The 18,562-nt window shown below is 46.2% G+C and overlaps 1 protein-coding gene across 1 annotated transcript in view; it reads left to right on the top strand.

Annotated features, from left to right (window-relative positions):
• Positions 1-18,562, top strand: part of LOC129706733 (uncharacterized) — a 228,101-nt gene that overhangs the window by 95,377 nt on the left and 114,162 nt on the right. Inside the window, exons 21-25 of the mRNA XM_055651166.1 lie at positions 3,266-3,435; positions 9,351-9,510; positions 10,875-10,954; positions 11,944-12,124; positions 14,855-15,010. Coding sequence (XP_055507141.1) covers positions 3,266-3,435; positions 9,351-9,510; positions 10,875-10,954; positions 11,944-12,124; positions 14,855-15,010 — 747 coding nt within the window. The remainder of the gene's footprint in view (positions 1-3,265; positions 3,436-9,350; positions 9,511-10,874; positions 10,955-11,943; positions 12,125-14,854; positions 15,011-18,562) is intronic.

Genomic DNA, 18,562 nt, shown 5'->3' with positions numbered 1-18,562 from the left:
GTCTTCAGTGAACAGTACGAATGTGCTGTGATTTAGAAACATGTTCACCCTTCAGTGCCACCATCTCCAGTTTATTTAACAGTAATTTCCAACTGCATGGCAGCAGCTGTGTTTCTGGAAATAATAAGCATTATACTTGATAAGTGCCAACTGTCATAACAGGGCTCTGGCAGAAGATCAAAGTCCACTTTTTTTTGCAGTGAAGGACTTAATCAAAGACTTAACCAGAAACACGTGCTTATTTTACTCACTCGCTATATTTTACACTGTTTATTTACTGTCTCAACAAATGTGCTCTACTAATAAGCAGTCATTTTTCTTTACAATGTGTTGGCGTTCCGTTAAGGAACGTGGAATTGTGTGGATTAGTAATCAGCTTGAGCCCCTTGTCTTGGAACATGAGGGATTATGAAGCAATTTTAGGCTCTGTAAATGTAAAATTGGGTGTACATGTCCTGCTGTGCTGTCCATGCACACTTGACTTTAACAATGTTTAGTCATATCTTCCCATGAGAGGAAAACGTTTACGCCTGAAATTCATGTTAAAATATGTTTGATTAGTTTAGTTTAGTATAGAGATACCACACGGAAACAGGCTCTTCGGCCTACCGAATCCACACCAACTAGTGATCCCACACATTAACACTACCCTACACACAAAATGGCCAATAAACCTACAAACCTGTAGGTGTTTGGAGTGTGGGAGGAAACCGAAGATCGGGGTACTGATTGAGGATAATCAGCCAATGGCGGTACTGGCTCGAAGGGCCGAATGGCCAACTTCTGCACCTATTGTCTATTGTCTATCTCATAGAAAACCCACGCAGGTCACGGGCAGAACGTGTAAACTCCGTACAGACAAGCACCCAAAGTCAGGATTGAACCCGGGTCTCTGGCGCTGTAAGGCAGTAGCTCATTGAAAGATACAGCAGGGAAACAGGCCCTTTGGCCCGCAGAGTCTATGCCAACCATTAATCATCCATTCACATTAGTCCTGTGTTATCCCACTTCGGCATCCACTCCCTACGCACCAGCAACAATTAACCTACAAAGCCACACATCTTGGGGATGAGGGAGGAAACTGGAGCACCCGGAGGAAACCCACACCATCGCAAGGAAAACGTGCAAACTCCACACAGACAGCACTCGAGGTCATGTGCTGTGCTGGAAATATAATTGGAGGAAGTGGAGTGAATGTGCACAGCGCCTTTCCCAATCTGGTGTCCACATTTTGTTGGTTCGCCTGTTTGTGGCCTCAATGCTGTTTATGCCATGCATCTAGTGCAGTAAGAACAACAGTCAACAGTTTAGATGTCGGTACTTCTAATGTAAAGGGCCTGTCCCACTAACGCAATTTTTTAGACGACTTGCCGGCACCCGTCATATTCGCAGCAGGTCGCCGAAAATGTTCAACGTTAAAAATCCAGCGGCGACCAGAACAAGGTACGTCTCTTTGGGTGACTACTCACGACCATACAGGCTTCACCCCGCGACATGTCGCCAGGGTGTCGCCTCTATGGTCGTGAGTAGTCTCTCGCCAAAGTCACCCAAAGAGTCGCAGCGGCTTTTTGGCCGCCTCATGTTGAACATTTTCGGCGACCTGCAACGACCTATGACGGGGTGCCGGCAGTCGCCGATAAAGTGGCGTAAGTGGGACAGGCCCATTAGCGATGGTTTAGAAAGTGATAAGTGATCAGAGAAAGAGACTGCAGCAAAGATGTTGTTACATTTAGCCCATCTCTGTCACTCTTTTTTCAATTAATGATGGTGGTTAGATTCCATGTTGTATCACCCCTCTTTTGTAACAGAAACTATTCAGTGATGGATATGGAGAGACTCCCACATGGGCCTGATTTAGGCTGGGAATGGACATGTGGCCAGAAATAGTGTTGTGTGGATAACTCCCACTGTGTACATCTGGTAGAGAGGACAGAAATGCTGGGAATTTTAAGTAAGAAGGGAAAAAAGCTGGAGAAAATCTCAGCAGACCAGGCAGCATCCGTAGAGTTAACACTTCAGACTGGTGACCTCTCCCCGGTACTAACTGATAGACCTGCGATTGATCATTTTGCTTTCCGACTGAGTTTCTTGAACTGAGACCCTTCTTCAGACCTGAAACGTCACCCGCTCCTTCTTTCCAGAGATGCTGCCGGTCCCGCTGAGTTACTCCAGCATTTTGTGTCTATCTTCGGTGTTAACCAGCATCTGCAGTTCCTTCCCACACAATTCTTGAGAACTTGCTGTTTTAGGTTGGAATTCCATTAGAGGCGGAATGTTATGTGTGCATGTGGGTTTCAGGATTGAAACATTGCCTAACTGGGATCCATTATAGGCTAGCTACAGCACCGCTGAGCAGGATATGGGTTACAGGGATTTGATCAGCCTCAGGTTTGGGGGTGGTAGAATGTGGTGGGGTGGCCAATCTAGAAGACATGTGCTCTAGAAGTCGATGAGCTGAGATATGGACAGTGAACATAGAAACATAGAAAATAGGTGCAGGAGTAGGAGTAGGCCATTCGGCCCTTCGAGCCTGCACCGCCATTCAATATGACCATGGCTGATCATCCAACTCAGTATCCTGTACCTGCCTTCTCTCCATACCCCTATGACATTCTGTGTTTCGGTCGAGGTTTATCGAAGAAAGGAAGAGGCGGAGTCAGTGGGCTGTGGGAGAGCTGGGAAAGGGAAGGGGAAAGGGAGAGAAAGCAGGAACTACCTGAAATTGAAGAAGTCAATGTTCATACCGCTGGGGTGTAAACTACCCAAGCGAAATATGAGGTGCTGCTCCTCCAATTTACGGAGGGCATCACTCTGGCCATGGAGGAGACCCAGGACAGAAAGGTAGGATTCGGAATGCGAGGGGGAGATGAAGTGTTGAGTCACCGGAAGATCAAGTTGGTTATTGCGAACCAAGCAGAGGTGTTAGGCGAAGTGTTACAGTAAATGGTGATAACTGAATCTGGTGGTGTGCGTTTTCACACTACAATCCCTTTTGCCTGATGGGAGAGGAGAGAAGAGGTAGCGGCCAGGGTGTGACTCATCCTTGATAATGCTGCTGGCCTTGCCGAGGCAGCGTGAGGTACAAATGGAGTCAATAGAAGGGAAGGTGGATTGTGTGATGGTCTGGGCTGCGTCCACAATTTGCTGCAATTTCTTGCGGTCATGAATCTGGAGGTGTGCGTTTTCACACTTCGATACCTTTCACCCGTAGGGAGAGGGGAGAAGAGGGAGTGGCTTTTAAACGATATTTTGTTTTCCCATGCAGTTTCCAGACAAATTGGGTGGCAGATTTGTTCTGAGATGTCATACCCTTCCGGAAGTTCTGGCCTTGCGTTCCCACTGTCTGGCCCTGCAGAAGCATCAGTTATGCTCATCAAACGAGACAAAGGACTACACCAATATCTGCTGGAGGCAGCTTACTCCTACAACACGCAGGTAACGTTCTCATTCCATACTTGACAAAATACAACGCTCCAGCCAAAGTCACACTACACAATACACAACACAGAGAAGTGATAATGAAGTGACAGCTAAGGACAAACTGCACCCCCTCCACACACACCTGGATCTCTTGCCACACAGTACACAATACACAATACACACTACACAATACACACTACACACTACACACTACACACTACACACTCACACTACACACTACACACTTGACTCTGCGGCACTACACAACACACAGTACACAATACACAATACCACTTACATCACACACCCCACTACACACTACACACTATGATTGGTTTACACTACACACTACACATTGTGTTTTTTACCTGATTTTACACTACACATACACACATCAGGGACTGGACACTACACACTACACACAACATACACACTACACAAGTGTTTTTACACACATGTGCGACACACACACTACACACTGGGAAACACACTTTTCACTTTGCACTGTACACTTGCACACTGCAAGATGACAATACACACTTGATTGATTACACATACACACTACACACACACACAATACACACTACACAATACACACTACACACTACACAATACACTCTACACACTACACAAAACACACCACACACAACACACAACACACACTACACACTACACAATACACAATACACACTACACACTACACACTACACACTACACAATACACACACACATACACACACACTACACAATACACAATACACACAATACACAATACACACTACACAATACACACTACACACTACACACTACACAATACACACTACACAATACACACTACACACTACACACTACACACACACACACACTACACACACATACACAATACACACTACACACTACACACTACACACTACACACTACACACACACACTACACACTACACACTACACACTACACACTACACACTACACACTACACACTACACACTACACACTACACACTACACACTCCACACTATACACACTACACACTACACACTACACACAATACACACTACACACTACACACTACACACTACACACTACACACTACACAATACACACTACACACACAATACACACTACACACTACACACTACACAATACACACTACACAATACACAATACACAATACACACTACACACACTACACAATACACACTACACACATACACAATACACAATACACACTACACAATACACACTACACAATACACAATACACACTACAATTTATTTGTCACTTGAACCTCATAGAGGCTCAAATGAAATGTTGCTTCTGCAGTCATACACACAAGAAAAAAAGACCCAAGACACAACACAATTTACACAGACATCCATCACAGCGCATCTCCTCCTCGCTGTGATGGAAGGCAAAAAAACTTTAAATCTTTTTAATCTTTTGGCCAGTGTAAAATGGTCCAGGTGCTGGATGGTACAATCTAGGAAGAGCCTCAGAGCTACCTCGGCATTATTTTGAAAGGCAATTGCATTGAAGAAATGGGTAGGTCCCCAACAGAATCGTTCCCATAACTGGACTGAATTATTTCCCTGTTGCTTGAAGTGAAATATACTGTGAGAGCTGTATACAGTACCATATACTGTAGTGCTGGAGTAAAAGGGCTGTCCCACTGCGGCTAACTAATCCGTGAGTTCAGAAGAGTGTCTTCGACCTTCAAGCTCGAGGGCACTCGCCTGGAAAACCTCGAGCTGGATCGACCGTCAGCGATGAAGGGCCCAATGGCCTCCTCCTGCACCTATTTTCTATGTTTCTAAGTGCGTATTAATTCCAAGGCTGGACAACTGTTTGGCTCTCGTACAAAATAGGCTGTGATTATCGGCAATTTCCAGGTTAGTTTGCAGTTAGACTTCCACCCATTGCCAATACTTCTGTGTGGTCATGGTCCTTTCTAGAGCGGTTGAACATGACCTAACTGTGCATGGTGTTTTGTAACAGCTGCTGAACCGCCCTGCCCCGGAAACCCGATCCGACCAGACATGAGTTCATTTGGAGGCATTCCCTTTATAATATACATCGTCACTGGGAGAATGGGCGGTGGGATGTGGAGGAGAACAAGATGCAGGAAGTAAGATGCAGGGTGGCACGGCGGTAGAGTTGCTGCTTTACCGCACCAGAGACCCGGGTTCGATCCTGACTGCGGGTGCTTGTCTGTACAGAGTTTGTGCGCTCACCTTGTGACTGCGTGGGTTTTCGCCGGGTGCTCCGGTTTCCTCCCACACTCCAAAGGTTTGTAGGTTAATTGGCTTGGGTAAAATTTGTAAGTGTTCCCTAGTGTGTAGGATAGTGCTAATGTACGGGGGTCACTGGTCAGTGCAGACTTGGTGGTCTAAAGGGCTTGTTTCTGCGCTGTATCTCTAAACTAAACTAAACTACATTAAAAGAGAGAGGGGATAGCGGCCTTAATGACCTATGGGTGTTCTGTGATTGCAGTGTTTGAGGCATCTGTATGGTGTCCACACTAACATTCGCTGCCTATTACATCTGCATCTGCAACGTCAGGGCAGAGCAAAGACCACGCCACTGGTGGCCACCACGAAGATTGCAGTAACAAAATGATTCTATATCTGGCTCCTTCTCACCTGAAGCTGGAGATGTCTTTATCGTATGCCCTCAAGACAAGGGAGGAAACCATTCAGCCCATGGAGTTTATGCCGGCTCACAGTGAGATCCAGTTCCATCCTTAACTTTCCCTGTATCCCGTTCCCCCCGCACTCCCTCTCGTCAGCTCTTCCCAGATTGTACCATCCAGCACCTGGACCATTTTACAGTGGCCAATGAACCCAGCAACCAGCACGTCTTAGAGATATTGTGAGGAGCTGGAGTACCCACAGAAGAGCCACGCCGTCATAGAGCGAGTGGGCAAACACCATGCAGAAGAAGCCTGAAGAAGAGTCTCGACTCCAAACGTCACCCATTCCTTCTCTCAGTAGATGCTGCATGTCCCGCTGAGTTACCCCAGCATTTTGTGTCTATGTACCAAGTACACAGAACTGGACCTGGATCACCGGTGCTTCAAGCTGTAGCACTCTACCACTCTGTTCATCGCTTGCCATTATGTAGTTGTATCATGTTCTCTCTCTGAAGCAGTCTGTTAAAGTGCCTAAGAGAGATGCAACGTGCTGGAGCGACTCAGCGGGTCAGGCAGCATCTCTGGAGGAAGAAAAATAGATGACACGGGGGGGGGGGGGGGGGGGACACGGGGGAGGGGGGTAGGAAAAAGGTCAGAACAATCAGGGATGGCAATAGATGACCAAGGAGTAGAACCTATAAGGGTCCATTGTTGGCTGGAAAAGAGGTGATAACAAAGGGATACAGTGATGTGAACAGTGGAACTAGTACGATGACTAGGGAGTACTAGGAGCCTGCTTGGCCACATTCGAAAAATAATTTGCCAGCCACTTATTTCAAAAACGAACTTAGAATGTAGTTCGGGCCATGTTCAAAATGTAATTTTAGACTTTCGAAAAACAGCGTGGAATTAGGCCCTTCGGTCCACCGAGCCCGTGCTGACCAGCAATCACCCCATACACTAACACTGTCCAACGCACCAGGCATAATTTACAGAAGCCAATTAACCCACAAAGGCGCATGTCTTTGGTATGTGGTTGGAAACCAGGGAACCCGGAGAAAACCCACGTGGTCACTGGGAGAACGTACAGACACCCAGGTCTCTGTCACTGTAAGTCAGCATCTTTACTGCTGTGTCACTCTTATACAGTATGTATTAAATGTACAGGATGTTATGGACACGATTTTCCTAATGCTGTTACCCCATGAAGGAGACCTTAGTAAATCCCCCCTTTTCCCCCTGTCTGGTTTGCTGTGGGAAGTTGCCGTCTGAATTCCGTGTTCATGGATATCGTTCCATTTGAATTATTTTCATGCGGGGTGGGGGATGAGAATGATTTCCAGCCAGCACAGAACTTCAGGGAAAGAATTCAAAGTTCCAGTTTATTTCACCACTTGGCTTGAAACTGACTGAAACTTGCGGCTCACTGACTTTGTAAAATAAGCGGATGGTGTGACAAATACATTGAATTCCTCGGTTCCCACCTGATCTGCGGACAGTGCAAGGTGTTGTGTTTCTCCCCCTGGCAATGGTTGCTTATACTCCGCATGGTGTGAGAGAGTAAAGACTGAGCATCTGGAGAGTCTAACCAACGCTGGGCAAGTCGTTAAAGTGTCGGCTCGTTGACGTTGTAGCCGTATATCACGGCAAACCTGAAAGCCTTTTCAAAATGTAATCGGAAATCATTTGATTGGGAACTGGAAGCTGAGTTGCGGAATAACTGGGATGTATTCGGGGAGGCACAGTGGTGCAACGGTAGAGTTGCTGCCTTACAGCGCCCGAGACCCGGGTTTGATCCTGACTAGCGGTCGCTGTCTGTACGTAAGTTTGTACGTTTTCGCCCTGTGACTGCCGTGGGGTTTGATCCCGACCTCCCACGGTCGCTGATGCACTGGTACGGTAAGTTGTAAAATTTCCCCATTATGTGACCGCAGCGTACAGGGTTTTCTCGCGGGTGGATCCAGGTCCGTTTCCGCGCTCTCCAAAGTGTACTCCAAATTATGCAAAGAACTGGTTCGGTCAGGCAGTTGTGGAGAAAATTGTCGGTGACCAGGTTGAGACCCTGTGCACTTTGGGGATTCAGAGGTGGCAGGCAATAAAGAAAGCGAATGGTACAGGCTGAACGCAAAAGGATCGGAGCAGGGACACGGTGGTTGTACAGGGTCTTGGTGACCACAGGGTCCGTACAGTTTTGGTCTCCAAATCTGCGCTGTATCTCCAAAGGGATGTCAGGACTGTCTTATGAAGATCGACTTGGTTTATCCAAGAATTTATTGAGAGTAACAAAACTTACAAAATGCTGACGGGGGTTGGACAGCTAGGTCAGGAAGATTGTTCCCGATGTTGGGAAAGTCATGGATCGGGGTGACGTTTAAGGGGGTCCTTTAAGACCGAGATTCTTCGAACTTTTTGTCACACAGAGAGTGGTGAATCTCTGGAACTCTCTGCCACAGAGGGTAGTTGAGGCCAGTTCATTGGCTATATTTAGGAGGGAGTTAGATGTGGCCCTTGTGGCTAAGGGGATCAGGGGGTATGGAGAGAAGGCAGGTACGGGATACTGAGTTGGATGATCAGCCATGATCATATTGAATGGCGGTGCAGGCTCGAAGGGCCGAAGGCCTACTCCTGCACCTAATTTCTATGTTTCTATGTTTCTATGATTGTAGCGGGGAAGAGAAGCAAGCGGGAAAAGGGGATAGGGCAGAGTGTGGCACGGAATAGGTTGACAGAAGCAAGGAGGAGGTTTTGATGGGCAGATGGTTGAAACAAGGGCCAGTGAAAAATACAGAAGGTGTGAGATTGGCTTGGAGAGTGGTGGATTGTGAAGCCAGAGGGTGGGAAAATTAGTAGGGAAGAAAAATAAGATATCTAATACAAAATACCGTTAAATTGCCATTCAAAGTTGGCACAAAGCGCTGGAGTAACTCAGTAGGTAAGTAACTCAGCAGCATCTCTGGAGAACATGGATAGGTGTCATTTTGGGTCAAGACCGTTCTTCAGAGATGAGTCTTTTTGTAAACCAACATCTGCAGTTCGTTGTGTCTGCCTATGAAAATTATTATTTTGTATGCCTCAACAGTTGGTGTGCAACAATTTTGGTTTCTTTGATGCTTGTACAGTACTGACTCACTGTTAGAGTTTAGTTTAGTTTAGAGATATAGCGCGGAAACAGGCCCTTCGGCCCACCGGGTCCACACCGACCAGCGATCTCCAGACCACTTAATATTTGTCTCCATTTTCCCAGGGATGGCTTGAACAAACGGATCATTTGCATTTTCAGACAAGTGCTTTTTCTCTTTCAGAAGAACACCTGGTTTCCCGCGGAGGTGGTGGTGCACTTTTTCATGGGAACCCCACAGTCAGACGTCAAGAGGGACATAGCTGTTGATTTTCATCTGAACTACTCCAAACGGAAGCTTTCAGCCAAAATTGTTCATCCAAAGAAGACGATAAAAATACTTGGTGAGCTGGGCTGCGTAACCACAAATGCTACACACGTTCTTATCATTTTGTGTTCGTGACACGAATCATCAAATCCAGTAGGGCTAAAATCCCAAAATAATCGCACTCCTCACCAATATACAATGGTGGCGCAGCGGTAGTGTTGCTGCATTACAGCGCCAGAGACCCGGGTTCGATCCCAACTTGACCACAGGTGGTTCGCTGGAATGTATGGAATTTGCACGCTGTGACCTGCGTAGGATTTCTCCGAGATCTTCGGTTTCCTCCCACGCTCCAAAGATGAACAGGTTTTCAGGGCGAATTGGCTCGGTATCATTGTAAATTGTCCCTAGTGTGTATAGAATAGTGTTAATGTACGGGGATCGCAGGTCGGCGCAGACTCGGTGAGCCGAAGAGTCTGTTTCCATGCCTTACATCTGAAATAAACGAAATAGACTTGAGAATAGACCCAAAGTGCAAGAGTAACTCCGTGGGTCAGACAGCATCTCTGGAGAAAAGGAACAGGTGACAGTCTGAAGAAGGGTCTCGACCGGAAACATCACTTATTCCTTCTCTCTAGAGATGCTGCCTGTCCCGCTGAGTTACTCCAGCTTTATGTGTCTATCTTCGGTTTAAACTAGCATCTGCAGTTCCTTCCTAAACAGAATTGTAAAGTACTTTGGGATTGTATTAGGAGATGTTGAACGAGTCAAACACTCATACAGTTCCTTTTATTTTCAATGAAAACTAGGTTTATAATAGGGAACCCTTTTTCTCTCCAGTTGCTTTCTATTGCACTTTTACTCTACACCTTATAAAGTCCTTAAATATATTATGCAATGACAAAATATATTTTTTGTTTCTATTGGTAATGTGCCCTTTTTTATAATAGGGAACCCTTTTTTTGCTCAAAATAAAGCCAGTTGCTCATTTCGAGACTTGTATATTGGTACAAGTGACTTTTACTCTGCTTGTTTTAAAAAATATATGTGTGCATGTGTTTCAAGGTGGTATGTTCCTGGAGTATTGAGTATTGTTCAGTTTTGTCCACCCCTGTTATAGGCAGCATGTGCAAAAGTGCGGAGAAGATTTACGTCCTTAAATGGCCATATTATTCCTTGCATCAGATGTGTATAAAATCAAAAAAGGGTGAACGCACAGAGCCTATTTTTGTTTGCCAGAGGAGGCAGTTGATGCAGGTACTCGAGCAACAGTTAAAAGACATTTGGACGGGTACATGGATGGTAATGTTCCTGGTCAATGCCACACGTTCTTATCGTTTTGTATACGTGACACTGTTCCCTGGAAAGTTTTATCATAATACATTCCTGCATTCCTGGCAACTATTATGCGCACAGTTAATGCCATTACTTTTGATTTTGCAGGAGAAATGTCAAAAATAAAGCATACTCGCAAAGGAAAGTTTGAGGTTCTCATTGACGATCAAGACTTGTATTATATTAAGGTACAATCAACTGGTCACTTTTATGTGTGTGTGTGTCAGTCTGCCTAGATTGACATGATCTCCCGGTTGCTCACCCCTTTTCCCCCCCCCCTCCCATTCCCACACTGACCTTTCTGTCCTGGACCTCCTCCTCTGTCAGAGTGAGGCCCGGCGCCAATTGGAGGAACAACACCTCTTATTCCGCTTGGGCAGCTGTGTCTTAGTGTCTGACTAGTTTTTACTTTGCTCCCTCCAACACACTCCTAACAATGACATGGTCAGATTTGTAGGTTAATTGGCTCCCACTGGACTCTCATAATTACAAACTTCACCCATTCCTTCTATCCAGAGATGCTGCCTGTCCCGCTGAGTTACTCCAGCATTCTGTGTTTAGCCAAGGAGAGTAATGGCCATGCATTGATAACAGATACTCAAAGTAGCCATAGTGAGTCACTGTGCAAATCCAGCGGGCTGCCTTTGCCGGCAGGGATTCCTGTTTCTGTATCCTGTTAGGAAGTCCCTAATCCCATAACCTGAACTAAAAGATCTTTACTTTGGCCAGCTACTTGTGTCGAGTTTATGGGGAGAAGGCGGAGAATGGGGTTAGCACAGCCTAAAGTTGTAGGACAGGGTCACTACAATGTTCTCATTCAGTAATGATCTTAAAAATAAAGATTAACGATTGTGTAGCACGCCAGGTTGATTGTGGGCATTCGTCGAAAACAGGGCGGACCACGTGAAGGTTGCAATCTCCCACCCCAACTAAAAATTAATTGCTGTTATTGATTCCGTTTGGCACAGGTCCTCTCTACAATGCCATCTTAGCACATGTCACATAGGCTTGTGAATTCTTTAGACTTTAGAGATACAGCGTGGAAACAGGCCCTTCGGCCCACCGAGTCTGCGCCGACCAGCGATCACCTGCGTCTACACTAGCACTAGCGTTATCTTGCAGCGCTGTAGTTAAATTCCATGCCTATTGGACTTTAGATGTCTGCCTTGTGTTCTAGGGATGGACCAACTTGCAAAGTCTTGATGGAGAGCAGTTGGTTTTCTCCCAACTGGAAGCCAAGTTTACGAAGCATGGGAGTCCTATAACACTGTCTGCCAACGTAACCCGAATCCCCGGACAGAAAATAGCGTTTCTTGTATCACTTAACAATGTAATGAAAGAGACAGCTACTGTATCAGGTTAGTACAAATGGAAAAATCTATTGCTTTATGTGACAGGACGCTCTCTGGCCCAGGCAGGGAATTGGAAATACGATGACCAAAATTGATTTCGGAGCCTCAGCAATGAAGTGAAAGAGGCAAAGATAATGTTTTGTGTGACCTTCCGTGAGGACTTTTTCAATGATCTATGGCAGATCAACAGCAGAAAAAGTGAATTATGATGGTAAATTGAGCCCAATTGTCATGTGGTCTCAGAAGCATGGGAATATAAATAATACATTTGGGTTTATGAGATTACCACTACTCTGTTATGGAAATGATAATAGGTTTCTATGCAGCCTACTTTGGGTCTCCAGGGAGTGGAACAGATGTACTGTATCACTCCCAACTTATTCAGTATGGACCTGTTCATGATGTGAACACCATTCTCTGATGTACTCCACTTCCTATGTCAAAACCTCTCAAGTATTCCGCATCATTTTCAAATGCAATTGCTGTTGTTTTGTAGGGATTAGCTTGTCACATGACTTTTACACCAAGGTTTTCCCTGTGAGTCAACATTGGTAACCATACAGTAGACTTTCGACTTTAGAGATACAGCGTGGAAGCAGGCCCTTTGGCCCACCGAGTCCGTGCTATCACCCCGTATATTAGCACTATCCTACCCACTAGGGATCATTTACAATTTGCAGACGCCAGGGACCTGGGTTCGATTCTGATTATGAATGCTGTCTGTACAGTTTATACCGCGTAGGACTTCTCTGGGTGTCCGTTTTCCTCCCACACTCCAAAGAGGAACAGGTTAATTGGCTTTGGTAAAATTGTCCCGAGTGTGTAGGATCGTGCTAGTGTACAGGGTGATCACTGGTCGGCACAGACCAGGGTGGGCCAAATGGCCTGTTTCCGCGCTGTGTCTCTAAACTAGACTAAACTAGACTAAACTAAATTGTCCTTAGTGTTAATGTACTGGGCCAGCACAGGCTAGGCTGGGCCAAAGTGCCTGTTTCTGCACCATATCTCAAAAGTCCTAACTCTAAAAATAAAGAGGTTGTGATATAAATAGAGTGATGAGTAATGACCTACTTTTGTCTCCTTTGTGACATTTATACTACAATGGAAATATTTATTGGACTCGTGTTGAGATGAAAGTTTAGACTGCGGAATTTCCGCTGGCTGTATCATCCATCATTTTTATATCTGACACGGAACATGGAAAACCTGGAACGCTAAACCTTTCCCAGTCTGTACAAACCTTCCCCAGTCTGGACTATCATCACTGGATGATAGACCAATTTATTAAATTATGTGTCAGATGATGAGAAGCAAACTGAATCTCAATGCATTTACAAGCAGAGACTGGCCCTGCAGCTCACCTGATGTCATAGAGTGATACAGCGTGGAAACAGGCCCTTCAGCCCAACTTGCCCACACCGGCCAACATGTCCCATCTACACTAGTCCCAGTCTCTCCTGCCCGCGTTTGGTCCATATCCCTCCAAAACTGTCCTATCCATGTACCTGTCTAATTGTTTCTTAAACATTGGGATAGTCCTAGCCTCAACTACCTCCTCTGGCAGCTCGTTCCATACACCCACCACCCTTTGTGTGAAAAAGTTACCCCTCGGATTCCTATTAAATCTTTTCCCCTTCACCTTAAACCTATGTCCTCTGGTCCTCGATTCACCAACTCTAGTCAAGAGACTCTGTGCATCTACCCGATCTATTCCTCTCATGATTTTGTACACCTCTATAAGATCAACTCTCATCCTCCTGTGCTCCACGGAGTAGAGTCCCAGCCCACTCAACCTCTTCCTATAGCTCAGACCTTCTAGTCCGGGCAACATCCTCGTTAATCCTCTCTGTACCCTTTCCAGTTGTCATGTTGGTATTTAGGTTCTACACAAGCAGCAAACGTTTCTGTGTGGGCTAGTTAGCATTCTCTCTAATACCCTCTTGCCATCAAGTAGCATAGTGACGCTGATGGTACAGATGCTGCCTCACATTCTCCCATTAAAAACTACCCATCTATTGACAGAAATAGAGGAATAGGTCAGGTGGACAAACAGAGTCTCTTGCCCAGAGTAGGGGAATCAAAAACCAGAGGACATAGATTTAAGGTGATGGGAGTGGGGGAGATTTAGCAGGAACCTGAGGAGTAACTTTTCCCACAATGGGTGGTGGGTTTGTGGAACGAACTGCTGGTGGAGTTAGTTGAGGCAGGGCATTTAAGAAACAGTTGGACAGGTACATGGATAGGACGGGTTTAGAGGGTTATGGACCAAGCGCAGGTAAGTGGGACTAGGGTAGCTCGGACATTGTTGGCCGGTGTGGGAGAGTTGGGCCGAAGGGCCTGTTTCCACACTGTATGACGCTAATGCCCCTGTCCCACTTAGGAAACCTGAACGGAAACCTCTGGAGACTTTGCGCCCCACCCAAGGTTTGCGTGCGGTTCCCGGAGGTTTTTGTCAGTCTCCCTACCTGCTTCTACTACCTGCAACCTCCGGCAACCACCTGCAACCTCCGGGGGGCCTATCGCAACCTTTAAGAAACATTTAGACAGGTGCATGGATAGGACAAGATTAGAGGGATCCGGGCCAAACACAGTCAGCTGGGACCAGTGTAGATGGGGCATGTTGGTCAGTATGGGTAAGTTGGGCCGAAGGGCCTGTTTCCACGCTGTCGGACTCTATTTCACTATTACACATGGGAAAGGAAATAACCCGGTAACTCTCCTTTTGTCTTTGTCCAGTTCGTTTGGAGCAAAAGCTTGATGAGAAGCAAAGGTTGTACACAGTTGAGGCAGACACTTACCTTCCGCGCATTGTGGGCTGCCAAGTCATTGGATTCTTGCAACAAAGAGGAACCACTTGGTCTTCAACCCTGCGAGCAAGATACGGGCTCTTCGGTAAGCTGACTGTTGCACTTAGTGAAGTGTGGCCACTGGAAAGGACTTGTCCTGAAGGATGAACATTAAATGCCATTGGGAATGACATTGCTAATCTTGATGATTATCTAGATCAATTATTAACCTGGTAGACACAAAATTCTGGAGTAACTCAGCGGGACAAGCAGCATCTCTGGAGAGAAGGAATGGGTGACGTTTTGGGTCGAGACCCTTCTTCAGACTGATGTGAGGGGAGGGGGGCAGGACAACAGTCTGAAGAAGTGTTTCGACCCAAAACGTCTCCTATCCATGTTCTCTAGAGATGGTGCTTGAGCTGCTGAGTTGCTCCAGCACTTTGCGTCCATTTGTGTATTAACCAGCATCTGCAGTTCATTGTTTCTACAAATGAGGAATCATTGCCTGCATCTAGTCATTAGTAATCTTGGGCATTAAGGGCCAGTCCCACGAGCATGCGACCAAACCAGAAGCGGGGGCCGCGCAGAGGTCGAGTGATCCCGTCGAGTTGACGTAAAGTCCGCGGGAAGTTCGCACGTGACGTACGGCATCAAGACGCTGCGTACGGCGTAGAGACGCTGCGCACGCCCGTCGAGGCGGCGCGTAGGCCTCAATGCGTCTGCGGGCCGGGAGGCCATTGCCACGCGGAATTTTTAGACAATGTCAGTTTTTCGGAGCCCCGCGCGATGTCGGGATCAGCTCCGCACAACTCCATACGGCTCCGGCGATCGGTGGGACCGGCCCTGCGAGGCCGTACGGCTCAAGCGACCACGTTAGGTCGCACTTGCCGCATGGAATCGCATACTCGTGGGACAGGCCCTTAAGCAGCACAGCTCTGATGCCACCCTTGTCCATCTTAAACAGCTCGGATCCACAACAAAACACAGTGTAAGGATAAATGCTTTGATACTTTGTCCTTCTGCTATTTCAGATGTGCCGTTAGCATCGGTTTTATAATATTGAGTCAGCAATATCTCATCTTACTGTGGCATTGTACTCTCATTGCGAGAGACTGAACTCGGTATGTATCTAAGTAACACAATTGCTAAAATCCATCATGGATTTCAGAAGTGCCGTTAGCAGCGGCTTTATAATGTTGAGTCAGCAATATCTCATCTTACTGTGGCACTGTACTCTCAGTGTGTATCTAAGTAAAACACAATTGGCAAAATCATGGTTAAATTAGACTATCTCACCTGGTCTTTCCCATCAGCTCTGCCATGTTCATCTTCAATCCTTTATCTAAACTTTAATTCTCAGAAGTAAGTCTCAATCAGTTTCTAAAAATCATTTATTGGACCTTGCCTCTATTTATTTTCCACCTTGCCTCTATTTATGGAGTATTTATTAATTGAATTATTTTTCCAATTTCCTTTTTAATTTCCCACAGGATATTGTTTTAAAAGTTTTTCCAGCATCACCCTGAGACTTGTTTCTGGACTTATTCCTTGCTTTTGAACAAGGATGAAAAATCAAATCTCCCGGACACCTTTGCAACTCGAATGGCTGTTGGCCGAGCGTCCTCAGTTTTCATCCTTCTGTTACTCATCTCCTTTGGTCAAACTTATCTTGTTTTCTCTGGAGCGTCGGCAGCTGAGGGGAGGCCTGATAGATGTATGTGAAATTGTGACAGGGATAGATAGGGTGGACAGTCAGATCCTTTTCCCCAGGGTAGAAATGTCAAAGTCGGCATGGCGGCGCAGCGGTAGCGTTGCTGCCTTACAGCGCTTGCAGCGCCAGAGACCCGGGTTCGATCCCGACTACGGGTGCTGTCTGTACGGAGTTTGTACGTTCTCCCCGTGACCACTTGGGTTTACTCCGAGATCTTCGTTTTCCTCCCACACTCCAAAGACGCGCAGATTTTGTAGGTTAATTGGCTCGGTGTATGTGTAAATTGCCCCTAGTGCTTGTAGGACTGTGTTATAATGTGCGGGGGGGTCGCTGGTTGGCGCGGACTCGGCGGGCCGAAGGGCCTGTTTCTGCGCTGTCTTTCTGAACTAAACTAAACTAGAAGGCGTAGAACAGGAAGATGAGAGTGGATAGCAGTTTCGAGGTGTACCAGTGAAAGGGGCAGAGTTTAAAGGAGATGTGCGGGGCAAGCTTTTTTCACACAGAGAATGGTGAGTGCCTGGAACACACTGCTGATGGTGGTAGTTGAGGCAGATGCAATAGTGGCATTTGAGAGGCTTTTAGATGGGAACATGGATAAGATGAGAATGGAGGGATATGGATTGTGTTCAGGTGGTTAAGAGTTGGTCTTGGCATCACGTTCGGCACAGACATTGTGGGCCGAAGGGCCTGTTCTTGTGCTGTACTCTCCTATGTTCTGTGAATGAGATGAGCTCTGGCAATCTTCTAAGTTCCTCCTCTATGCGTATTTGAATCCTATCCAGTTTTTCTGCCATACTTTCCCATGTGGGACCCAAATGATGCGAAAGCCACTTCTTCACGCCGATAGCCCCTCAACTTGCGTAACTTACTAACATTGATGCAAAGGGCATGTGTTCATCGGGGCTGGCAATGCCATGTTTAAATTAATCTTGCATTTTTTGGCACAAGCTGACAGAGGAGGGGAGAGGTTTACTCTGATTTCCAGCGGAATATACAACTAACAGGCTCAGGCTGTCCTTAGCTTATTTGATTTCTTAAAACACACTCTATAATTTAAATCAGATGTTTCCATCAAAATTTGCAATCTTTGTCTGTTTTTACTTCTTTCTTTCTGCTTTGCCATATGGTTTTTTTTTTTCCCTCCACATTCGCCTCTTTTGAACGTTGAGTCACAGTGGGGAGAATTTCCAGAAACTCTAGCTTCAAAGCTGGACCCAGACTGTTAGTCACTGGAGTGAACTTAATAGAGGGAGAGTAAGTATCTTGAGTTGTGCGTTGATGCCGACACACTCTCTGGCAGAGGATGCTGAATAGCAATGTGGAACGAACATCTTTGCTGGCTAATTTCTCCCTGTACAGAGCTACAGCTGTTGGACTTCCTCGGGGAATACACCCCCTTGGGATCCTCACAGTCGGTATATTTAACACACACTTTATTGACACATTGACTAATGGAACCAGTAGCTTGCTGATCTTCATTATCTTAATAGCGATCCATCCATAAAATGTTTCCTTTAGACTGGAGGGTTTAGTTCGTCCTGATCTTTGAGGTTCTAGAATCGGCATGGTGGCGCTGCGGTAGAGTTGCTGCCCTACCGTGCTTGCAGCATCGGAGACCCGGGTTCGATCCCGACCACGGGTGCTGTCTGTACGGAGTTTGTACGTTCTCCCTGTGACCGCGTGGGTTTTCTCCGAGATCTTCGGTTTCCTCCCACCCTCCAAATACGTACAGGTATGTAGGTAAATTGGCTTTGTAAATGAAAAACATTGTCCTCGGTGTGTGTAGCATAGTGTTAATATGCGGGGATCGCTGGTCGGCGTGGAATTGGTGGGCTGAAGGGCCTGTTTCCACACTGTATCTCTAAAATAAACTAAACTAAACTAAAAAAAGAGTCACATCGCACGGAAAAAGGCCCTTCGGCCCAACTCGTCCATGCCGATCAATAT

The sequence above is a fragment of the Leucoraja erinacea genome, chromosome 20 (genome assembly GCF_028641065.1).
Source record: "Leucoraja erinacea ecotype New England chromosome 20, Leri_hhj_1, whole genome shotgun sequence".
NCBI lineage: Eukaryota > Metazoa > Chordata > Chondrichthyes > Rajiformes > Rajidae > Leucoraja > Leucoraja erinaceus.
Note: the sequence above shows the minus strand (reverse complement) of the source record. Positions and strands in the feature narration are given on the sequence as shown.